At 52.7% G+C, this 25,502-nt stretch overlaps 1 protein-coding gene across 3 annotated transcripts in view; it reads right to left on the bottom strand.

Moving 5' to 3' along the window:
• Positions 1-947: 947 nt before the first annotated feature.
• The window catches only part of SLC41A3 (solute carrier family 41 member 3), a 38,344-nt gene continuing 13,789 nt past the window's right edge, over positions 948-25,502 (bottom strand). For 2 of the 3 annotated variants that reach the window (XM_056129671.1, XM_056129672.1), the window contains exons 3-11: positions 18,691-18,798; positions 10,847-10,918; positions 9,643-9,787; positions 7,762-7,908; positions 6,825-6,969; positions 6,313-6,392; positions 3,226-3,360; positions 1,667-1,815; positions 948-1,198 (exon numbers count right to left, since the gene is read on the bottom strand). In XM_056129671.1, the coding sequence (XP_055985646.1) occupies positions 992-1,198; positions 1,667-1,815; positions 3,226-3,360; positions 6,313-6,392; positions 6,825-6,969; positions 7,762-7,908; positions 9,643-9,787; positions 10,847-10,918; positions 18,691-18,798 (1,188 nt within the window). In that variant the 3' untranslated portion in view covers positions 948-991. Of the gene's footprint in view, positions 1,199-1,666; positions 1,816-3,225; positions 3,361-6,312; positions 6,393-6,824; positions 6,970-7,761; positions 7,909-9,642; positions 9,788-10,846; positions 10,919-18,690; positions 18,799-20,768; positions 20,964-25,502 lie in introns of those variants that run through there. The other variant, XM_056129673.1, reaches the window with a different exon arrangement.

Raw genomic sequence — 25,502 nt, 5'->3', positions numbered from 1 at the left:
ACAGAAAGGGTTAAGGGGCTGCATTTATGTGGGGGCCAGAACCACCTGGCTACTTGCTTAAACCCCGCCTCCCAGGGTACTACTCAAGATGTTCTGATTGGGCAGGCCTTGGGGGTGGGGCAGGGGTGGGGAGCGGGTCATTTGCATATTTTCTTTCTAGATTTTGGCCACATCCAGAGTATAGCGGGGGTCACTGTGCTTGAGAGTGAGAGTTGAACCTTGTCTTTCTGGCCCCATATTTGCATGTCCGACGAGCCCTTCTGCCCAACTGGAGAAACAGACAACTGAGACACACCTGAGGTGGGTTTCTTCTGCACCCACCACTTCAGGTCGCATTAACGAACGACACCACAAGAAAGCCAAGGACATTATAAACTATGTTTTATTACTTCACTGATCATGTAAATCTAAACAGAGATGTTTTCTTTAAAAAAAATAATAAAGGAAAAAGAAAATACGGGGGGGGGGGGGGGGTGGATAGTGATAGCTCTGATGCCAAAAGCAGGGTAGGGGGTGAGTCAGGGTGGGGAGGGGGGACTCTGGGCACGGGCCTCAGCAGCAGAGTGGCCTAGGCTGGGAGCTGGTGAGGACAGAAGGTAAACTGTGACTCCAAGAGCCCCGAGGCGCAGGCACAGCACAGAACCCTCCAGCGTCACCCCCGTCCAGCCGGCCTGGGTGCAAAACAGGGACAGCGACACACACCCAGAGGGCAGTGGAAATGCCTTTTCCTTCAGGGTGTTCAGGCCAGAGACCCCTGGGCACACACATGCCGTGAAACCCACGCCTGGGCAACCCCTCCCTGCTCCCACCCTGCGGGGCACATTTAATGCACATTGACAAAGGAAGTTTCGGGCCTCCACCCCACCCTGATGGAGGTGTCTAACGCGAGGACCCTAACCCGGGAGGACCCAGATGCCTGCAGTGACACTGTATCTGTTCCAGCTAGAGGTCTGAGGGCACACTCCCTGGTACAAGCCGGCCGTCTGGATCTTTAGGGGGGACCCGCCGCGCCCGAGATGCCCTCCAGTTCCGCCTTGCTCCTCCACAGCCAGCTGACAAGGAAGCACAGGGCCAGGAGGCCCGTCCCAAGCAGGTCCCCCAGCCCCGTGAGGTAGGGGATGCAGTGGTTGTCAGGGTCCAGCGCCTGGTGCCACATCAGCCGAACCAGCACGTCCGCCAGGTACAGCAGGATCGCCACCTAGCAGGAGGATTAGCAGACACAGAGGACGGTGGCCCGAGTGAGAAGCCACCAACAGACTCCCAGGCCAGATGGCCCGGTGGCCCTGTGCCCTAGGCCCTGGATGTCCCCTTCTTCCAGACCCCTCTGCTGACTGCCATTGGAGGGGACACTGAGGGCCCTGCAGAATGGACTCTGGAGTACAGAGCGCCTTGTGCAGTGGCCTGGGCGCCTCACGCAGTGTGTCTCTCGGAGTGTGCTGGGTGCTGTGCACCTATGCCCTGTGCCGTGTGCCCTGTGCCACAAGGAGTGTGCAGAGCAGAGTTTGATCTGCACTGTCCGTGTGCCCCAGCAGTGGCTGCAGTGAGTCGCTTGGATTCCTGGCAGCCAGCGCCCGTGCTCTGCAAGTCTGGGATCACCCACAACCCATCCCCCACTCCCTGCCCCTCACCCAGCCCAGGGATATGGCTTGTGGGTGGGGTCGCTCACCTGGATGAGGCCCGCCAGCAGGTAGAGCACCACAAAGACGGTGCTGCTGGTGACCCAGTGGCCCTCCACCAGGTAGATGATGTAGAAGAAAATCAGGTGGCCTGGAACCACCAGGAAGAGCAGGACCCGGGCTGACATGGAATTGGTTTCTGGAAGAAATTGAATGAGAAGCCGGGGGGGGGGGGGTGGCGGTCAGGCAGATCCCCTGCAGCATGTGACAGCAGACAGGTATGCCACCAGCTCCTCTCTCCCACGGCCACAGGGTACCTGGGTATCTGCAATGGGCAACACGTTATACAGAGCAGAGCATGGCCCTCGTGAAGCTGACGTTATAGGGAAGGGAGAAAAGATCAACTTTTTTTTTTTTTTGCTTTTTGGGTCATATGTGGCAATGCTCAGGGGTCACTTCTGGCTCTGCACTCAGGAATCACTCCTGGCAGTGCTGGAGGACCATGCCAGCAATGGCAGCAACCCTATGGGATGCCGGGGGTTGAAGCCAGGTTGGCTGTGTGCAAAGCAAACGCCCTACCCACTGTACTATCGTTCCGGTCCGAAAAGACCAACTTCTAATTTTTATTTTTAATCTATTTCTTTTGGCTTTGGTTATTGCAGTGCTCAGGATTTACTCCTGGCTCTCTGCTCAGGAATCACTCCTGGCGGTACTCAGGGGACCATATGGGATGATGGGGATCAAATCCGGTCAGCCCCATGCTAGGCAAGCACCCTCCTGGCTATACTATTGCTCTGGCCCCAAAACTGTATTTTCTTTGGTGGGGATCACACCCGGCAATGCTCAGGGGTTACTCCTGGCTCTGCACTCAGGAACTACCCCTGGTGGTGCTTAGAGGACCATGTGGATTCTGGGGATCGAACCCATGTTGGCCGCGTGCAAGGCAAACACCTTCCCTGCTGTGCTATCACTTTGGTCCCCAAACTTGTATTTTTAAAAGGGAAAGAAGAAAACCTTCCAGGGGCTTCCCGGGGCTCTCGGGAGGGGACCCGGGCTTCTTCCTGCAGCCCCCACACCCCGGGCGGCCAGCTCCTCCACGCTGGTGACCTCAGCTCCCTCACTGAGCTCCCACCCTTCACCTTCCCCCTCCTGCCTCGGCTGTCCCCTCCACCTCAGATACGCCTACCTGCCTCCTCCCAGCAGCCACCCCAGGGCCTCTTGTGTCTGTGTCACCACGCCCCTGGCTTTCTTCTTTTCACACCCGTGGGGACTGTGTGCTCACGGGTTTGCGTCTAACTGCTGTCCTCTGTCTTATCATGCCACTGGTAGGATTTCTGTGAATCCACTCAGGCCAGGGATGGAGACAATGATCTCAGGGAGAACGATATGTCGCCAAAGACCTCCTGAGCTGAGGTCAGGGGTCTTAAGACGTCCAAGACTACACGCACCAGCTTCTGCTGTTGCCCGTCTTCACTGGTTTACCTGTCCATGCTGGTGCGTACCACTGGTGGCTCACACTTGGATGTGACGTAACACAGTTGGCAGCATTCGTGTCATGGACTTTCAGCTCAAGGGAATGGTCCCAGGGCGTCCGGGGACACAGACCCACCTGAGGTGCAGAACGTAGAGCATGGGTTAGGCCAGAACTTCTTCATCCAGAGGGGCAGGACTCCAGGTGTGCTCCACATGTGCAGGTAGGTGGAGATGCGGCTGGTCTGAATGGCCACCAGATTGCCACCAACACCTGCGAGGGGAAAGAGCATTAGATTTCACTGCCTTTATCGGTCAGACTTGGATCTAGTCTGCATTTTTAAAAAATTTTATTTTTTAAATTTTTATTAGTGAGACACCATGAGGTACAGTTGTAGACTTACAAATTTTTGTGCTTGGGTTTCAATTATACAATGATCAAATACCCATTCCTCCACCAGTGCCCATTTCCCACCACCACAGATCCCAGTGTCCCTCCCACCCCCCAGCACACCCCCATCCCACCCTGCTTCTGTGGCAGGGCATTTAAGCCCACTTCCTCCAGGAAGCCTCCCTTGATGGAGATTTGCTATTTTCTCCTTCCCTTCTGCTTGCCCTTGACCTTGCTGGGTGAGGCACTAGGGTAGTGACTAAAAAACCCTAACAGACAGCACCTCTTGAGAGTTATTGGCCAGATGGGTTCTCAATCCGTGCCTGGTGGATAAAGAAGGGTGGAAGGGAGGATGGCTGAGCCTACGGGCAGCTGTCAGGATATAGGAGCCGACAGGAGTTACAAGCTGGATGATAGAAAGAATTTTTTTTCCCCCACGTTGTGGTGGGGAGGAGAGGAACGAGCAGGAGAAAGGACAATCCTCCTGGGCCCAAGGATCCCAGAGGGTGAGCTCCTGCAGGGGCAAGGACCTGGGGCTGGAAAGAATGGGGCCTGCCACAATGACCTCCCCTGGAGCACTGCTGTGCCCCACCGAGAATGGGGGCCTCCTCCCTGGACCTGATGTGTACCAGGGACCATCAGGGATGAACCCAGTGACCTGAGCTGTTCCAGACCATGCAAGGACCAGTGTGTGCACAGTGGACACTGCCCAGCGATGCTGCATGGCCTGTACTTGAACAATGAAGGCCTAAGGGAGGCCACAGGCTGGAACTGAGCAGGTGCAGGGGCTTCCGGCTCACAGGGAACAGGTTCTGCTGTCTGCCCCTATTTCCCACCACTCCTTACTGTCTCGCTGACTCGCTGTCCTTCTGCTTTGCTCATCTGGATTGTATACTTGGCCCCAGAGGGCACCAAGCAGGTGACATCCCAGAGACTCTTCCCAAGCATATGGGGACTCACTGACCAGGGGCTATCCGCAGATGGGGGTCAGCCCCAGAAGTGAGGACAGGCCCTGTGGGACTCTGTCAGAGTCCAGACCTGCAAATAACATGCTCAGCCCCTTTACGCCATCTGCCTGGCCCCAGGATTTCAGGTTTTGATGTGCACTGTCAGCTTTTTAAATTATTGATTCTTTTTTTTGTTTGTTTTTGGGCCACTCTGGGATGCTCAGGAATTACTACTGGCTCTGCACTCAGGAATCATTCCTGGTGGTGCTCAGAGGACTATATGGGATGCTGGAGATCGAACCTGGGTAGGTCATGTGCAAAGCAAGTGCCTTACCAGCTGTGCTACCTCTCTGGCCTAAGATGCAAGAAACACTGGGGTCCTGTGGAAGTGGGGGTGCTTGGGGGGCAGGCAAGGGCCTCAGCAGCCTATTTCTGTAGCCAGAGGTAGCCAGTCCCAAGCACCACACTGACCAGACAGTGAGTTATCTGGTCTGTGCCTCACCCAGCTAGGGAATTTGCAGAAAATGGACACACACTGTTATCCCATCAATGGCCAAGACCCAGAGACTATAAAATCCAGCTCCCGGAACTGCGCAGCTGCATTCGCGGCCGCGCGATGTCTTATCAGGACATTTTTTTAATGACATCTTATTATCTCATTCCTACTTTGGACAAACTTGCAGGCTATCGAATGTAGCCTGCCCACAGGTCAGAGTCTGGCAAACTCCCTGTGGCATACCAAATATGCCAAATACCAGTAACAATGATGGGTCTCATTCTCCTAAAGAGCCTTGAATATAATCTCAGGGCTAGGATGAAAGAGACGTTACTGGGGCCTGCTCGAGGCAATCGACGAATAACAGGACACACACTGATTGTGGTCATAGGCAGGATCTGCACACAAATTATCACAGATTCTAAGTCTGGCTGTGAATCAAGGGGCAGGAGGGAGAATTAGAGTCAGGGTCAGGGAATGGAGGTGACTGAGGCCAAGTTGGTGGCACAGAGATGATCTCAGTGGCAACCGATCTCTCCAGTATAAACCTGCGAGCATCAGTTTTGTATTGTAATAAAGAGAAATCCACATGCCTGTTTTATTTAGGGCCGCACTCGGCAGGACTCAGGCAAGGAAGGAAACCCCATCCAGGTTTTATTATTTTCTTTTTGTTTTGTTTGCTTCTTTGGTTTGGGAACTACACCCATTGGTGCTTCAGGTTGACTCTTGGTGGGTGCTTAGGGGACCTTGCAGTGTTAGGAGTTGAAACTGGACCTTTTGCATGTAAATAATATATTCAGCCCTTAGCACCATCTTCTTGGTTCCAGAAATCCAGGTTTTGATGTGTATCGTTGGCTTTTAAATGTATTTATTTTTTTAGTTTTGGTTTTTGGGCCACAACCAGTGATGCTCCGGGGTTACTCCTGGATCTGTACTCAGGAGTCATTACTTGGTGGTACTCAGGGGACCATATGGGATGCCAGAGATCAAATCCAGGTAGGCCACATGCAAAGCAAGGGTCTCACCAGCTGGGCTATCTCTCTAGCCTGTGTCGGCTTGTTTAATGTTGCCAATGAAGCTTCAAAGAACAGTCACAGGTGGCCACATGGCCCAGTTCTGTTCTGAAGGTCACCTTCAGCCAGCAGGGGCCAGCAAGGCATGGTCACCTGGCATCTCATGGTCACCTTCAGCCAGCAGGGGCCAGCAAGTCGTGGGGCAAAGTCTGCATGTCTTCAAGTCTGGGGGTCAGTCTCTGCTGGGCCGGGAGCTGGGGAGGGGGTGGGGCGGGGCGGGAGGGAGTCCCTCTCTCTGGGCTCCTGCAGCCCAACCCAGCCCCAGGGCTGACACCCAGAGTCCCTGCCACTCTCACCCGCCTGGCCTGCCATCACCTACCACAGATGATGGGAGTGAATATGGCCATGCCTTTGTAGGGCTGCTTGGAGATGGTCTTGTTGAGGATGAGCCCCCCGAAGCTGGGGAGAGAGCAAACGGTCAGTCTCTGAGTGTAGCCTCCTGCCGGGAGCCAGAATGTCAGTACAGCCTGACCTGCAATTTAGGAACTAATTTCTTATTGGAAAAATGTTAGAATACATTGTGTAAGTTTCTAAGCTATGCCCGAGATAACTGTCATGGGCCTGCCGTTAGGGCTCACACCCTGATTTACTGAATATCTTCATGCTTTGTGAGGTGCAAGAAAGGGGACCCGGTGTCCCAAAGCCTAATGATGGCGCAGGGACAGAGCGTGGAGGGGACTCAGCGCGGTGGGAGAACAGACAGACCCTCAGCTTCCATGAGGGAGCCGGGGAGGGTCTCCTTACTTCTGCGCCTCACCCCTACGTTCCCCCCTCCAACTCCCAGTCAGGTGGACAGGAGCAGAGGCAGAGCTGCTGCGCTCACGGACTCACCTGCTGATGACCATGGCCAGGATGATGGGGACCCACCCAAACTTCAGGATCTTCAGGATGGGGGGACTCTGCCTGGCGATGAGCACCCACACGGGGGTCAGGGCGGTGAAGCACACGCAGACCAGCGGCCGCAGGTACCGGGTGTCTGCGGGCAGAGGGGACACGGGGCAGCACCCATTGCCTGAAGGTCTGGGTGCAGAGGGGCACCAGCCATCCGGCATTTTGTGCTCCCGAGGGTGCACCCGCCCTGCGGCCACCGCACTGCCCCATCGGATCCGTCCTGTGGCTGCCCCGATGGGTCTTCTGTGTCCTGTCCCGTGGTCCTCACTGGCATTCTTCTCAATGGTTCTTTCAAGGGGACCATGCCTGCAGCCGGCTCAGGCCACCCACATAGGCTAATCACGTGCTCAGTGACTCCTCAAATCCCGCCGGAAGGCAACCAAGGAGCAGCCGCCCTCCGGCCACTAAGGAACCCTGTCCAGGTGCCAGTCTTGGCTGTGGCTGGACCAAGGTGGCCCCCCTCCCACACACATCCGTGCCTCTCGCTAGGCCACCACCAGTCACTTCCCTCCCACTGTGGCCTTCTCCAGCGGTGAGGAGGCTGTGTGCTGTCCACTCCCCCCCACCCTCGGTCCACCAGGGACTGAGACTGCACGTGGACTCCTCTGACCACGCCCACTGACCGGCCCTCTGGCCGCACCAAACCACACCCTCCAATTATACCCTCCCACCACACACCTTGGCCACGCCCCCAACCACCCCCCATCGGATCCTTTGGCCATGCCCCTGACCACACCTTCTGATCGGACCTTTTGGCCACGCCCTTGACCACACCCCCTGACCATTCTAGTCTCTCCCTCACTTCCCCGCCACCCAGACTCTAGCCTGTCCCTGCTGCCCACCTGAACGTGTCCCTTGCCCCTCTCGGCGTCCCTACCTTTGTGTTTATAGAAGAAGCTGCTGACCAGCGCCAGGATGGACAGGGTGACCAGGTCTCCCAGGCTGGCTGCGATGGGGGTGGCGATGTTGTCGGGGTTGACCCCCAACTTCCGGGCGCCAATCACTATGCAGATCATTAGCATGCCTGTTGGGAGTGGAAAGAGAGGGGCGTCGAAGGTGCAGGGAGCCAGGGACCCTGGATGCTCAGTGGCACAGGAAGCAGGCCACTCAGCATGACAGGGCCTGGAGGTTGTCAGACACCGTTCACAGGTGTGTGAGTTGCGGCCCATCCTGAATGCGGGGGTGTTTCTCGCCAAGCACTGAGCCTGCTTGTGGGTGAACTCAGCTTGGTTCAGGCCTGGGCTAAAGCTCCCAGGAAAATGGGGAGAGAGTGGGCAGGTGGGTTTTGGGGGCCGGAGACCCCTGCGATGACAGGTGACACAGGCAGACAACAGGCTAGCTTGTGAAATCCTGGGGAGACGAAGTTATTGGTGGATGTTTTGGGGTGTTTTGTTTGGGGGCACTCCTGATGGTCCTCGGGGCTGACTGCTGGCTCTGTGATCACAGATCATTTCTGGCAGGACTCATAAAGTCCGGGGAATAGAACTGGATCAGCATCAGACATGGTAAGCACCCTGCCCGGGGTACTACGTCTCTGTGCCTGTGGATATTTTTATGTGGGGAGGCCTGGGTTCTCCCACACCCCATGTTTGTGGGTCAGCTGCCCCTTTAGACTCTCACTCTCACAGTGCTCTCCAAGGCAAGCAGAGCCTGGTGCTTGTGTGAGGGTTGGTCTGGAGAGACTTCTGAGGGAGGAAACACCGGCAGACCTGAGTACTGTCGCTCAGTGACTGCAGAGCCCAGCACAGACTCTGGCTGGGACACAGCCTGACTCCGGGCTTTTCCACCCACACCCCCTTGCTCAGCAGGCTGCAACGAGGCTCCAAGCCAGGCTGGAGCCTATGATTTGCAATGGGAGGCTCATGTTTGAGCCCTGCCCACCCCCCACCACCACCATGGCCCCCTGAGCACTGCCAGGGGTGACCCCCAGGGAGAGAGCTGGGAGTAGCCCCTGAACCCAGCATGAACAAACAAATCACTCCAGGGCAGGAGAGATAGTAAAGGGGTTAAGACGTGCGCCTGGCATGTGGCCAGCCCATGTTAGATTCCCGGCATTACAGATGGTCCCTGAGCACAGAGCCAGAAGAAAGCCCTGAGAATCTAAATCCCGCTACTCTCTCAAAAAAAAAAAAATCATTCACTGTCCTTTGGAAATACACATTATTTTTTTTGGGGGGGGGGTTGTTTTTTGGGCCACACGTGGTGATGCTCAGGGTTTACTCCTGGCCCTGAGGTCAGGGATCACAGGGTTTGGGGAAACATGCAGTCTGGGGAATCGATCCCAGATCAGCCACATAGACGGTAAGTACCCTAACTGCTGTACTATCTTTCAGCTCCCATTTTTTAGGGGGAATCCACCTTAAATTAACAGAAAATCCCCCCCAATTGTTACTACCAATCGCCCCACCCCATCAATCCAGTGTCCCCTGACTCAGCCCGGCGTGGGGGTGAAGGGGTCACCTTCTTGGGGAACACTGGCACAGAGGCCTTGCCGCTGAATGGATGTGTCCCCGGGGGGCAGGAAGGGAGGTGGCCCGCCTTATCCTGCCTGGAGCGGAGGCTCCCCATCCTCCCTAACCCCTCTGCCCCAACCCAGGTACCTATGAGCACACCACAAGCTCTTTCCCCGCCCCCTGACAAACTCCCCCCCCCCCCCCCCCCCCGCCCCACTCTGGATGCCCATGGGTCACTCCCCAAGGAGGGCTATGGTTCAGGTGCCAGAGCGAGCTGAGGAACGCTGGGCAGGGATGCAGCTCACCGAGGGTAAAGGCGGCGAGAAAGGCGGTGAGGACGCTGCTGGCGCACAGCAGCTCCACCTTGGCCAGGTCCAGCTCGTCCCGGGACACGGCGCCCAGCAGCAGTGCGGCCAGCGCGGCCAAGAGCCCCACCACGGTGGCCTGCACCTGCGGGGGGAGACGGTCAGCACGGTGGGTAACAGCACTAGGTCCTGAGCTGCAGGGCATGCACTGTCTCTCCTAAACTTTGCCAGCAGCCCACGCACCCCAGGAAAGCAGACCCCCCGCCCCTTCCTTCAGCCCTTGATTCTGGGCAGGTGGAGGGGGGGTGGGAATCAGATTTTTCCTTTTTTTTTTTTTTTTTTTGCTTTTTTGGGTCACACCCAGCAATGCAAGATGCTCAGGGGTTACTCCTGGCTCTGCACTCAGGAATTACTCCTGGCGGTGCTTGGGGGACCATATGGGATGCCGGGGATCGAACCCAGGTCGCCCATGTGCAAGGCCAACGCCCTACCGGCTTGTACTATCGCTCCAGCCCCAGGTTCTTCCTCTTCCCTCTTGCCCCAGCCCCTCTCTGCTGCCTGGGCATCCTGCCTCCCCACCGCACCCCCCCACCCACCCAGGATGGGCACCAACTGACTGGCGTCCTCTTTTGAGGGACGCAGAGAGCATTTAAGGCACACGGGCTAGAGAGCTCAGGCCAGGGGTAAAGCATTTTGCCTTGCACACGGTCTAAACTGATTTGGTCCCTCACACTGCATGTGGTCCCCAGAACACTGCCAGGAGTGACCTTGAGCACAGAGCAGGAGTAGTAAACTTATGGGGAGGGTCTCATAAAGGCTCAGCAGGGGGGCAGGAGCAGGGCTAAGGGGAAGGGCCCTGGAGGAGGGGTTCCCCAAAACCTCAGAGAGAGGAAGCAGGATCACAGCACAGGGCAATCACAGAACTAAGAAAGCGGATACTACCATTGGCTGAGGCAGGGAGAGAAAGGCGGGGAGCAGGCCTGGAGCAAGAGGCTGGTAGATCTTTCCAGAAGCCTCCAGCCGGTCTGGTGGGTGAGTGGGGAGGTACTGGTGACCCCTGGTCCCCAACTTCCGTGCAGGGTGTGGGACAAAGGCTCACATTGCCTGTCCCCTTCTACCTAGGCATGTCAGGCTACAGGTTTGAAAGTGGGGGTGCGGGGGGGGGGGGCGGGTAGCATGCTCCGAAGAGTAGAGGACGCGTCACCTGAATGAGGGCCAGGTTACTGCTGATGACTCTGTGCTTCTCCCGGGGGTCATCAATCTGGCCGGTGTTGGCCTAGGAGAGAGGCAAAGGGCACAGGGTCAGTCTGGCTGGGCCCAGTGCCCAGAAGGGCAGGTCACCCAGGAGAGATCTGCAAAACTGAGCCACGGAGATCAGAGCAAATCACGGCCCAGTGAGCGAAGCAGAGACCTGGGGCCAGGGAGGGAAGGACATTAGTCCCTTGGGTCCTGGACCAGTAGTCCCATACCTGGACCACCTCCCTCAGTACTTGGGTTACCTCCCCCCCATATACAAACTCATCCCCAGACCACCACTTCCATACCCGGAGCAGCTGTTTCCTATGCAAGTGTGTGAGTGTGACTGCTGTCAACTACTGAGGACCATCGGATTTCCAAGCTCATCTGCGGACTGCAAGGTCAGCAAGGCTCCTGCTGAGTAGCCAAGTCTCGGGTCCCCCCTCCTGACCAACACCTGCAACCCCCATTCTCCCTCCTCCAGCAAGTCACATCTCAAATGACCACTAATCACTGCAGTGTCTCACCTCTGCCAAGGGTCCTGTTTACAAAATACACCAAGTCTGACTGGAAATATGACCCTCTCCTCTAACACTGGTAGTTAGCTCCTAACATCAAAGTAGCTGCCAGCAAAATTTAAGTTAAAGGTAAGAAAAGGGTTCAGGGCCCAGAGATGCAGCTGAATGATAAAATGCATGCTTTGCATGCAGAACTGGGTTCATTTCCGCATTGAAAAAAAATTAATTAAACAAAAGTTCCTAAGGAAAGGTTTCAGGGGCCAGAGAGATAGTACAGTGGGTCAAGCACTTGCCTTGCACACAGCCAGTCTGGGTTCAACTTAGGGTTCTCCTGAGACCTGCCAGGAGTTATCCCTGAGCACAGAGGCAGGAGTAACCCCTGAGCACCACCAGATGTGACCCCAAACTAAAAACAAACTAAAAAACAACAAAAAAGTTTCCATATTCATAATCTTCTTTGGCTTTTTGTTCTGTGCTCACTAAACTTTTGAATTTCTCTTTTGAAAAAGCAGAATTGCAAGGCTGGAGTGATAGCACTGCAGGTAGGGTGTTTGCCTTGCACACGGCCAATTCAGGTTCGATTCCCAGCATCCCATATGGTCCCATGAGCACCACTAGGAGTAATTCCTTTGTACATGAGCTGGGAGTAACACCTGTGCATCGCTGGGTGCAACCCAAAAAGAAAAAAAAAGCAGAATTACTTTTCATTGTTCCAACTAAGGAACTGTTTCTTGTTTTCAGCATTGATGGATATCCATCCCTGGTCAGATTCCTACTTCATGCAGGTACACTAACACAAACGTCAGGTGTCCTCATGAGATTGAGGGAATCAAGGGCAAGAGAGCAGAGCCTTGGGGGCTGGGCTGAGGAGACACAAAGCCCTACGGGCAGTGCCCTATAGCTGGTCTGGGTACCCTCCACACTGCCTATTGATTGTCTCCTACCAACGACTTCAAACCCTAGAACTCACCCTTTTATTTTTGTTTTGAACCACACCTGGAAGTGCTCAGAGGCTATTCCTGACTCGTTGCTCAGGAGTAATCCATGGTGGTGCTCAGGGGACCATATGTTGTACTGAGGATCAAATCAGGGTTGGCCATATGCAAGGCCAGTGCCTTGATCCCTGAACTATCTCTCCAGCCCCCAGATACTTATTTTAAGAAACAGTGCTTTAAAGAAAGCTCTTGGAGACACGGAGGAAACAAATAACTACATGGTAATGGCATTTTTTTTCTATCAGTAATGAGTTAAATGTCAATGCATTAAAATCTCAAATCAAACCGCACAAGAACATGAATGAGGTCCCGTTTTAGATTCCCAAAATTCATCTGTCCCCCTGGCCTCTCAAAAAACCACGCGAGTTAGCAGAACGAACTGGAGCGACAGCACAGCAGGTAGGGTGTTTGCCTTGCATGCAGCCGACCTGAGTTCCATTCCTCCGTCCCTCTTGGGGAGCCCGGCAAGCTACCAAGAGTATTCCGCCCGCACAGCAAAGCCTGGCAAGTTACCCGTGATGTATTCGATATGCCAAAAACAGTAACAAGTCTCACAATAGAGACATTACTGGTGCCCGCTCGAGCAAATCGATGAACAACAGGACAACAGTGCTACAGTGCTAGCAGAATAAAGATAAAAGGATGCAATGATATACTTTCTCTAGAATATTTGCTTCGGCTTTAAGACCACATTCACATTAAGAGAGTAAGACAGGGAAAGCTGTTAAGTAGAAAGCGCAGCTGAGAGAGAGCAGGGCAGCTGTATGTATATCAGACCACTGTCACTGTCACTATCCTCCCGTTGTTCATCGAGCTCAGTAACGTCTCCATCGTGACACTTGCTACTGTGTTTGTCATATCGAATAGGTTATGGGTAGCTTGCCAGGCTTTGCCGTGTGGGTGAGATACTCTCGGTAGCTTGCCGGGCTCTCCGAGAGAGGGGCGGAGGAATCGAACCTGGGTCAGCCAGGTTGGCCACGTGCAAGGCAAGTGCCCTACCCACTGTGCTATCGCTCCAATTCATATCAGACCAAACATAATTTATTTTTAAATGGTTACAAGAGACACAGAAGGGCATGCTCTAATGAAAAAAAAAAATCTTCCAGCCACCAGGAAAACACGATTGTAGCATATAGGCATCATACATCAGAGCTGCCCAAGTATATTAAATAGACATAGACAGAACTGAAAAAAGTAGCAGAAATTTAGAATAACAGTTGGAAGTACTGGGGGACCATATGTAGTAGCTGGAATTGAACCCGAGTTGACGACACGCAAGGCAAGCTCCCTAACCCCTGTACTGTCTATCTCTCCAGACCCTCCACAAATTTAAAACAATTTTTTTTGGGGGGGGGCTAGAGCAATAGCACAGCCAGCAGTAGGGCATTTACCTTGCATGCAGCAGACCCGGGTTCATTTCCCAGCATCCCATATGGTCCCCTGAACACTGCCAGGGGTAATTCCTGAGTGCAGGAGTAACCCCTGTGTGTCGCCAGGTGTGACCCCCCCCCCCAAAATTTTTGTTTGTTTGCGGACTCAGGGCTCACTCCTGGCTCTATGCTCAGGGTTCACTACCAGTGGGTCTCAGGTGCCCTTGTGCAAAGCAAGTGTCTTACCTGCTGTCCTACCTCAACAGCTCCCACCAAACATTTTTTTGTGTGTTTTGTGTTGCTCGTTTTTAGGTTTTGTGCCACACCCAGTAGTGCTCAGGGCTACTCGTGGCTCTGCACTCCAGGATCTCTCCTGGTGAGCTCAGGGGACCAGATTGGGTGCCTGGGATCGAACCTGTGCCCTTCCTGCTATACCACGGCTCCACACACTGCTCCCCTCAAACACTTAAAGGAGAACTACACCAATCTTCTGCGAATTTTTCCAGGAACGAAAAAGAAAGGAACACTCCACCTTCATTTCAGGATGCCACATCACTGACAGAAAAGCAAACCAAGATACTACGAGGAAACTATAACTATAGACAACAGTGCTGATGTATAAGTACTGATGCAAAAATATTCAATAAAGTACTAATAAACCAGACCAAGAGCATGCTAAAAGAACTAGGCACCATGATCAAGTGGAATTTATCTTTTTTTTTTCTTTTTGGGTCACACCCAGCGATGCACAGGAGTTACTCCTGGTTCATGCACTCAGGAAGTACTCCTGGCGGTGCTCAGGGGACCATATGGGATGCTGGGAATCGAACCTAGGTCGGCTGCGTGCAACGCAAACGCCCTACCCACTGTGCTATTGTTCCAGCCCCCTCAAGTGGAATTTATTTCTTGAAATAAGGAGGGTGTAAACTTGTGGGAATCAAAAATATTAGCAGAATAAAAGGGAAAAAAAACAGCACAATATCACTTCAATCGATGAAAGAAAGCATTTGATAAAATTCAACATTGTTTTATGAGAAAAACAGTCAACAAAGTGAGAATTGAAAAAGAAAAACCAAAAGAAGATAATAAAGGTCACATATAAAAATCTCAGGGCTAATATCTCATTTAAAGTGAAAGTCTGAAACTTCTTTTGATAAAAAAAAATGTACAAGGAGGCCCATAGTTGCCACTGTTGCTTAACACGGTCCTGGGAGTGCTTGCCAGCTCAGAGAAAAATAAAGATGCAGATTGGAGACAAGTCAAATTGTTTCCATTTGCAGATGACATGATCTTAGAGTGCAGAAAGCCACAGAGACTGCACATGTACACATACACACAGAATTAATAAATTCAACAAAATTGCAAGATATAAAACCACACGAGAAATTAGTCTTGTTTCTATATACAACAGAAAATCTGAAACTAAGAACAATTCTATTCACAAGAGCATCAAAAAAAAAAAGAATAGAATACTTAGAAATGAGCATAACCAAAAAGGCAAAAGACTTTCTCTCTGTCTCTGTCTCTGTCTCTGTCTCTCTCTCCCTTCCTCCACCCCTTTCATTATTTTGGGGGTCTTCGGGCCACATGGCTCTCTACTCGCTGATTACTCAGGAACCATAAGCAGTGCCAGGGATCGAACCTGGGTCAGCCATGTGTAAGGCAAGTGTCCTACCTGCGGTACTATCTCTCTGGCCCCAGATTTGTATAATAAATACCTCAGGAGTCAGAGAGATGCCTCAAAGGGTTAGAGTGCAGGTTTGCCTATCAGAGCCTTGGGTTCGATCCCCCTATGGTCCCCTGCCATTACTTTTGTCCCAGATCACTCATTAGGGGTCCCCTGGGAAGTTGGCACCCCAGCACTGTTGGGTCAAAACAAAAACAAACTACATACACTGTTGAAGGAAATTAGAGAAGACACAAGGACAGAAAGACAATACATGCTTGTGACTTGGCAGGACTTATGTCATTAAGGTGGCTATTACCCAATGCGGTCTATAGATTTAATGCCATCCCTATCAACATTCCAATGGCTTATTTGCAGAAATAGAAAAACAAATTCTAAAATGCCTACCTACGCAATCTCAAGAAACCCAGAGTTGAGCAATATTTCAAAAAAAAAAATCCCAGGAAAAGAACAAAGTTAAGACAGGGCAGGGCAGACTGTCCCTCACACCTTCAGAAGTAATCAACCCTCAGAAACCAACCCTCGGTCTTCCACTCACTGCCTTGGGTGTTTGAAGTCATGTGGTAGGATGCCTCTCATTCGGTGGCCCTCTGTTTCAACGGCTCCGGGATCCTCACAAATTAAACACAGATTCCTACTGACTACAGACCAGCCGATTACTTATCCTGTAGAAATTGTCTGATTTATTTTCTTTCTGTGACTTAAAAGCATTTTGTATTAACAGATTCTGAACATAATGGCATGTTTTCTGGGCACGTTTCACTTAAAGTTACTTAATCTATTCAAAACACATGTTGAGAATGGACTCACTCATACGTGGGATGTCAGGAATCAGTAGGAGAGTAACTAATGCTCAAAGATAATAGAAAGAAAGGGCAGAGGATGGGTCCTTGGTAGGACGTCTGCCACTGTGGGTGGAGGGTGGAGAGGGGACAGGTCAGGGAAGAGACCACCATGACAGTGATAAGGGGAGGCGGTCACTCTGGATGAGGACTGGGTTCCGAAACGAGGGAAAGGGAGTGACATACATGATGCCCAATCAGGATTTGTATTGGATACCACAATGCTTAAGCAGGTTTAAAAAAAAAAAAGGAAAAAAGTACAGCCATTGAAGCAGGGAACAGGAGTAAAACTGGGGACATTGAAGGACGCAAGTGGACACTGGCAAAGGGATTGGTGTTGGAGGGTTGCAAGTTTAAAAATAAATCATGTGGGGGCTGGAGCAATAGCACAGCGGGTAGGGCGTTTGCCTTGCACGTGGCCAACCCGGGTTTGATTCCCAGCATCCCATATGGTCCCCTACCTGCTACCCCTACCCCTACCCATAAGATCCCACCGCCAGGGGTGATTCCTGAGTGCAGAGCCAGGAGTAACCACCGTGCATCACCAGGTGTGACCCAAAAAGAAAAAAAAAACTAAATCATGAGGGGCCGGAGTGACAGCAAGGTGCTTGCCTTACATGTGGCTGACCTGAGTTTGATCCTCAGTATCCCATATGGTCCACTGAGCACTGCTATGAAGAATTCCTGAGCACAGCCTGAGGAATAACCCCTGAGTATCACCTGTGTGGCCCCAAAACAAGAGAAAAACAAAAAAAATCATATTTAAAAATTTTAAAAATACTAAATCATGATATAAAGTAACAAAATAGGAGATTAATACCCAAGAATAGCCGAGATCTGTACCAGGAGGATTACTCCATAGCTTAGAGGCCAGCCGGGCATTCTAGGGGAAAGGGCAGCTCAGATAGAGAAGGGAGCACCAAATAAAGGGTGTTTGAAGGATCCTCCCAGGATGGGAGATGCATGTTGAAAGTAGACTATGGACTGAACATGATTGCCACTCAATGCCTCTTTTGCAGACCACAACACCCAAAAGGAGAGAGAGAACACAAGGGATTGCCCTGCCACAGAGGCAGGGTGCGATGGGGGGTGGGTGAGTGGGTGGGAGGGATATTATCCATGGTGGTGGAAAATGGGCACTAGTGGGGGGATGAGTATTTGATCATTGTATAATCGAAACCCAAGAACAAAAATTTGTAAATCTACAACTGTACCTCATGGTGTCTCACTAATTAAAGGGAAAAAATACTAAATCGTGAACAACTTGATTTAGTTATAAAATTAATTTTTTTCAAAAAAAAACAAAACAAAGTGCATGAATAAAAATAAACCTATAGAAAATGAACCAACTAATCTCAATACTTTTTGGGGGGGTTGGAGGAGCTTTTCAGCCACACCCAACACCCAATACCCAACATAGCTCAGAACTTACTCCTTGCTCTGTGCTCAGGAATCATTCCTGGAGGGGTTCTGGGGACCGCATGAGTCAGACCCAAGTCGGGAGCATGCAAGGTGAACACCCTACCTGCTGTACTAGGTTCCTAGTTTAGTCTTTTTACTGATTTAAAAGCGCCAGTATCCTACAATAGTTTGCATGCATATTCATCTGAGTGTATCTCTAGATGCCCAGTTTTTTCTCTGATACACCAATGATCCTATTTGCGGTTTTTTTTTAAATTATAAAGCTTTAGACTACATTTTAAAATCAAGGTTGACCCTAAATCTTTCTCCTTTTTTCTTTTTTCCTACCATATCTTCTTGCCTTTTCTCACTCATTTATTCCTTCCACTTTAAAACATGCAGGACATAAGAAACAGAATAAGGGAACAACTAACCAAATGTCCCCATAATTCCATTCGGCAGATAGATAACAACTGAGTTAATTTTATCAACTGAAACACGGAGAACTGATAACTCTGCGATGTTCATGTTGCTCTTTCTGGCCTTAATCTCTTCTCTTTATAACATTCTGTGCAGCTCTTACAGTCCCCTGCCATGGGGTGCAGATGGCTGAGGGAGTGGGGGGCCCAGAATGTCCCCAACATTCGGGTTGAAAGAAAAATAAAGGTGATATGGGTGCTCCGCCTTGAGAGAAGGCCAGTTTGGCCGTGGGAAAAGGGCTGACTGACTGGGAGGGGGGACACACGGAGAGCACGTTAGAGGGATGTACCCCAAGCAACACTGGTCTATACCCCAGACCCCAACCCGACCCACCAACTACCTACCTGTCTCAAGGGCAAGCTGGTGGTGGGGACATATGCTCTGGGGTATTGGGCACCAGATAACACTATGGGGGTGGACAGCACGAGGCCAGTGTACTGGGGTACAGAGTCAGCTCTGATTGCGGTAGACAGGCATGATGGCAGTGGCTTGGGGCACTGGGGCCCAGCTGTTACTTACTGCGGTGGACAGTCGCGATGCCAATGTCATCTCCAGGTTCCCCTTTAGGCCCACCAGGGAGGGCACCAAGGTCAGAAGGTCTTGCACTTCCGTGAACACGGGCCAGTGCTGGTGGGGAAGAGAATGGACATGAGTCCCAGGGTGCAGATGGGCATCTCGGAAGCTTCGGGCAAGCCTCACTCACCCACTTTTCACCACCAATAACTACAACTGACCAGTTTTTTTTTCTCTTCTGGTTTTTGGGCCAACCTAGTGATACTCAGGGTTCAGGGCTCACTCCGGTCTCTGTGCTCAGGGCTCATTCCTGGCAGTGCTCAGGGAGCCATATACAGTGTTGCAGATCAAGCCCAGATCCTGTGCATGCAAGGCAAGTCTCTCTCTCCTGCTCTAACCAATTTCTTTTGGGGTGAGGGGTCTCCCAAGTGGTGATCTGGAGGCCCAAGAGCCCCTCCTGACAATTCTGGGCCAACCAGGCAATTCAATGGAGGACGGAGGACACAGTGCTGGGGGAGGTCCTGGGCCACCCACGGTGCTCAGGGACACCCAGGGCTGCACCCAGCAGTGTTTGGGGACCATGTGGTGCTGGAAACTGAACCAGGGCAGGCCATGTACACACCTAACACCTGGACTATCTTCCTGCCTTACCTGGTCTCTACGTGGCTGAATGTTTCTGTGACTCCTGGCTCTGTGCTCAGGAATTATCAGGAGTTCCTCAGTGATACTGGTGATGGAAACACCACAGACCACTTGCATGTGGTCTTAACCCCTGTGCTATCTGTCCAGAACAAGGTGGTCTTTGACTGTTTCTTACAGGCTTTGGACTTAGCACCTGCTCGTGAGAGGGCAGGATCAGACTCCAGGGTTCCGCTGTGAACCGCAACCCGAGGAGGCCCGTCCTGATCAGGACAAGGTAGGTCAATGTGCTGCCACCCCCACACACCAGACAAGTGCTCTACTGCTAAGCCACACCCTGGCTTAAACACCAGCTTCCCTTATTTCTTCGGAAGAGGGGGGCACAGCCAGCAGTGCTCAGGGATCACTCCTTCAGATGCTCATGGACCATACATGGTGGCAGGGGTGGGTCTGAGTGCCAGCCCAGCACTTTAAACCTGGCCCTAACTCCCTAGCCCCATTGAACACTGGCTTTCTGCCGGCAAACTGACCAGTCCAGAGGGGACTTGTCCATGGATGGGGCCATCGTGAGCCCTGTTTGGAGACCAGGAGGTCTCAGGCTCAGCAGATCAACTGTCTCCGGCTCACGGACAGACAGGGAGATGGCGAGTGGCCACCCAGAAGGACAAGGCAAGCTCGCAGAGGAGAGAGGGGGAACAGTCTGGCCACCCCCGGGACAGAATATCTGCATTCACCAGGTCAAGAGACAGCATGACAACATATGAACCCACGGAATGTACGACCCCACGGAACACAACGCCCTCCTCCCTCATGCCTCTTCCCTGGTCACTCTAGCCCCCGGCTCTGGAGCAAAGGGGGGAGCGGAAGGAAGAAGGAAGAAACTCTCCAGGATTCCAGCACATTCTAAGACGAGTCAGAGATTCAAAGACAAGCCTGGGCTGAAACCGACGCAAGTAGGAGACGGGAATGTGGGGTGGGAGAGGGCGAATGTGGGTGGGAGGTGGGAATGGGGGGGGGAGGTGGGAATGGAGGGTGGGAGGCCCACCCTCTGCCCATGCCTCTATTTCTTGGGGACCTCCACCCCCAACACCCTGCACCCACCAGGCTCCTCGGCTAGCCCGAGTTTTGTCTTCCCCTTGGAAAAGACCCCCAGGGCCGGTGGGGGATGAAAAGGTCATGGACAATCTCGGTCAGGTTCTCTAGATCATCCACGGTGGGTGCTGACAGATGGGGAAACTGAGTCAGAAAGCCGGGTCAGTGCCCTGTGAACCTTAAACATGGATCCCCTGAGGATAGTACCATGGAGGCCGGGTCAGGGCGGCTGTCCGGGAGCCTGATGGGCAGCTCCTTCCTCTCCCTCCCCCCCGTCGGTCCTTACCAGGACGCCCAGGGACTCTGGTCCTCTGCCCCCACGCCCTGTCCATCCCTCGGACACCCATACGCACTTGGATGGCGTTCATGACGAGGCCCGCGGCCATCATGCCCAGGCCCGACAGCAGGATGGGCACCACGATCTGGACCGTGATGGTGCAGACGTTCTCGGGGACGACGCCGTGAGGGGACCGCGTGAGCTCGCAGCGGAAGCCTCGCAGCTTCCTGCCCTGGAAGCGGAACTCCAGATTGAGCTCGGTGACCACCATGACTGGGCCGTGGGGGTGCTGTCCAGGCCCCGCTGACCGCTCCTCCTCACCACACCGGAACTCGAACACTCGCCTGCGGAAGGTGCAGGCGGCTCACGTCGGCAGAGGGATCGGCTCCCCGACTTCCTGAGAGTCAAAGGGGGGTGAGCCTCAGCAGGACCTGGACAGCTGGCCACTGGACACACCCAGCAGATTTGGAGCTCCTCAGACACTGGCTGCTGTGTCCACCGAGACCTCCCTGGCCCGCCCTCCACGAAGGCGCTCCCTGTCCCTTAGCCTTGATATCAGCGGGGGTGGAGGAAGGGTGGCACACTGGCTTGTGCTGAGTCCAGACGATATGACTGGAGTGACGCCTGGCCTTGGCCAGCAACACCAGGGGGGTCTGTCTGGAGGGGTGTGAAGGCCCGGAGTTTCCCGTGCTCTGGCAAGATGAGGCCCGAGAGGTCAGCGTACAGGACGTGCCTGGCCGCTCCTGCCCCAGCCCCAGGGCAACAGCAGGAGTTTCATTTCATTTGATTTTGATTTTTGGTTTGAGGCCACACTCGGTGATGCTCAGGGGTCACTCCTGGCTCTGCACTCAGGAATCACTCCAGGTGGTGCTTGGCGGCAGATGGGATGCCAGGAATTGAATCTGGGTTGGCCGCGTGCAAAGCAAGAGACTGACTGCTGTACTTACTGTCTCTCCAAGAGAATTTTAACCCTTGTGGTTGAATGGGGGTGGAAGATGGGAATGCCGGGTGGGATATGGGAATTCAGGTGGGAGACGGGAATGCCAGGTGGGATATTGGGATGCAGGGGGATACACACTCTGGCGGGTATGGCCAGGTTGTACCTGCTCCTCCCACATGCCTGCTCAGACCCTGCCTAATGTTTGACAGGCCTCAGGACCAACTCAGGGGGCTTCAAACGCTGCCCCAGTTTCCCAGACAGAGCTTAGCACCCTCCTCTCAGGCCTCAGAACACTTTTTCTTTGTCCTCTGACCACAGACTGATAATCCTCCTTATCTACCAGCTCATGAGCCTGGTCACAGCTAAGGCCCTGTGGGAGAGAGTATGAGGAGGAGGAAGAGGAAGAGGAGGAGGAGGAGGAGGAAGAGGAGGAGGAGGAGGAAGAGGAGGAGGAGGAGGAGGAGGAGGAGGAGGAGATGCCTCTCCTGTTTAGCCTGACCCAAATGTAAATTATCACTGTCACTATCCTCCCATTGTTCATCAATTTGCTCGAGTGGGCACCAGTAACATCTCCATTATGAGACTTGCTGTTACTGTGTTTAGCATATTGAATACACCAAGGGGAGCTTGCCAGGCTCTGCCATGCAGGCAGATACTCTTGGTAGCTTGTCGGGTTCTCCGAGAGGGATGGAGGAATTGAACCTGGGTCAGCTGTGTGCAAGGCAATCATTTCACATCCAATGTGAATCATTTCACATCCAACCATCACCAGACACTTCCCATAGCTCTCGATGGTCCCAGGAGGCTCAGGAAACTGCAAAGTGACAAAGCCCTCCACAGGGTCACACCCCAGACTGACCCAGAGGCAGGAGCCTGGCCCTCGGTGACTGAGCCCAACCCGCCCTACCCACTGTGCTATAGAAAAAAAAAACGAAACAAAACAAAACAACGCCCCCATTCCCACCCCAACACACACACAAGCACATGCACACTCACGCGTGAGTGCACAAACCCCCCCCACACACACACCTTTTCTCCCTCCCTCCATCCCAACTACTGTTCCACAGCTCTATATTATTCCCCTTTTCTGTCCATTAGTTGCGCTTCTCTCAGTAATAACTCACTTGGGTGAGTTGATCCAACCCCAGTCTTTCTCTTCTGGCCTATTTCACTTCACATAATCCCCTCTCTTTCTTCCACTTTTGCTATGAGTGGCGAGATTCTGCCTAATTTTATTTCATTTTATTTTTATAGCCTAAAAAGGATTCCATTTTTTTAAAATGGCTCTCATCTTCCTTCCCCGATCATCTATTGATCGGCTTGCTAAGGGAACACACCTTCTGCTTCCATATTCAGCTCTTGTAAATCACGCTGCAGGCTCTGTGTCGGCCCCCACACTGCCAAGAGCGCTCCAAAGCACGTTCCTGTTCCTCCTTTCTATCTGTTTGCAGTGCCTGGGGGTGGAAAGCACACTCTCCCCTCCTCTGTTCGTGCGAGACCCCTGAGCCCCGAGGAAGCGCGAGTTGCTTTTGCCTTTGAGGATGAGCCTTTGGGATGCCCAAACACAACCCTCAGAGCAGGGAAGTGATTCGGTACATCGCTCCATGGAGGAGCGTTCAGGTCTGATCTTGGCTAGACTTTGGCCTAAGCTCTAAGCTGTAAACTCATCCGATGCACGCAGAGTTCCTCTCCAACGAGCCGACCATCCTAAGAAACAGAACTCAGTCAGGAGTTGTGGGACGTGCTTGTCAGTGAGTCTCTGGCTGGCCAAGAACACGGTACAACACCCAGTGACCAGTGATGGATGAAAAATGAATGAATGAATGAATGAATGATTGAACCATCATTGTTCTGTGCCCTGAGCTGCTTTACAGCACCTTCCTTTGTCGAATCATTTCACATCCAACCATCACCAGACACTTCCCATGGCTCTCGATGGTCCCAGGAGGCTCAGGAAACTGCAAAGTGACAAAGCCTTCCACAGGGTCACATCCCAGACTGACCCAGAGGCAGGAGCCTGGCCCTCGGTGACTGAGCCCAACTCAGGGTGCCCCCGCATCCCTCCCCAACGGCCACTCTCTGGACCGCTGCCTGTCTGCTGTGGCCCTCCGACTAGGCCTCGCTGATTGTTCATGGGCTGGGGTGACAGTCCAGAGGGTGGGGTGCTCGCCTCGCGCAGGCGGCTGACACAGGAGTCCTGAGTGGACTGGGTGTGGCCCCCAAACAAAACAAAACACACACACACACACACACACACACACACACACAACCCAAATGGGTCCGAGGCAGAAGGAAGCTGAGAGAAATGGCATTTTCCTGAGCACAGGCTGCATAGGTGAAGGGGCTGAAGGAGACGCCATGACGTCAGAGAGAAGTCTGGGGGGCCAGGCTGGGGGCTGGCCCCAATTCTCTGGACACCTCTCTACTCTCTTCCCAAGCTAGAGGGAACAGTTAGGTGTCCCTCTTTCTGGCCAGACGCCCATTTCCAGACAGATGTCCCCTGTCTGGGCTTCAGCACCTCCTGTGCCTTCTGATACAAAGTATAATTATACACAGTGCAGAAGATAGGAACCCACAGAGGGTCAACTCAGCAAGCAACAATGATCACAAAGGCATTTTTCTCTATTTTTTTCTTTTGTTCAAAAAAAAATCAAATGCCAAAGAGATAAGAAAGTAATTCAAAAGCAGTGAAAAGTTCAGGAGAGACGCCCCCACGCTGAGGGTGAAGGGAGTATAAGAGACAGTGACTTATTTTTTTTTCCTGTATCATTGTATCACTGTCATCCCATTGTTCATCGATTTATTCAAGCGGGCCTCAGTAACATCTCCATTTGCCCCAGTCCTGAGATTTTAGCAGCCTCTCCTTACTCGTCTTTCCCAACAAAATTGCTGTATTGGACGCTCTTCCACGGCCGGGGAATGAGACCCGTTATTGTTACTGTTTTTGGCGTCATTGAATATGCCACGGGAGCTTGCCAGGCTCTGCGGTGCTTTTAGCATTAAAAAAAGAAAAAAGAAAAGTCAGAGCAATAGTATAGTGGGCAGGGTTCTTGCATTGCAAGTGGCCAACCCAGGATGGATTCCCAGCATCGCATAAGGTCCCTGAGCCTGCCAGGAGCCAGGAGTAAGCCCTGAGCACCACTGTGCCCCCTCACCCTCCAGAACACCCGTCACATGATCACAGAACTAGCCCTGGTCACCTCCCTCGGTTCTGTCAGGTCTGAGCATTACAGGGTTGGGCATCTAACCCTCAGGCCTGGAACCACCAGGCCAAGAATTGCCAGGAGTGGCCGCCAGGACCCACCCAGGGCTGGGGAGGCCCTCACACAGCCTCTCCAGGCATCCTATTTTAATCACTCTAGACCATGCACTCATTGATGCTGTATCATTACATACATATGTATATCTCTTAGGAAATGATTTATTTTTGGGGGGGGAGGGGATCACATAGGGATCACTCCTGGCTCTGCCGTCAGGACCATCTGAGGATGCTGGGGAATTAAACCTGCGTGCAAGGCAAGTGCTATGCGCTGTACTACAGAGCCAGCCCAAAAGCCAGCATTTGGAATTTTTTTCTTTGGCTCTTTGGGTCACACTCAGCAATGCTCAGGGGTTACTCCTGGCTCATGCACTCAGGAATTACTCCTGGCAGTGCACAGGGTATCATTTTCCTGTACATTCTTTTATTTATTTTTTATTTATTTACTTTTTGGGTCACACCCGGCGATGCACAGGGGTTACTCCTGGTTCTGCACTCAGGAATTACCCTTGGCAGTGCTCAGGGATGCTGGGAATCGTACCCGGGTCAGCCGAGTGCAAGGCAAACGCCCAGCCCGCTGTGCTATTGCTCCAGCCCCCTTTGTACATTCT

Source organism: Sorex fumeus, unplaced genomic scaffold (genome assembly GCF_029834395.1).
Source record: "Sorex fumeus unplaced genomic scaffold, SorFum_2.1 ptg000072l, whole genome shotgun sequence".
Taxonomy (NCBI): domain Eukaryota; kingdom Metazoa; phylum Chordata; class Mammalia; order Eulipotyphla; family Soricidae; genus Sorex; species Sorex fumeus.
The sequence above is the reverse complement of the archived record's forward strand: the minus strand, read 5'-3'. Positions and strand labels throughout refer to the sequence as shown.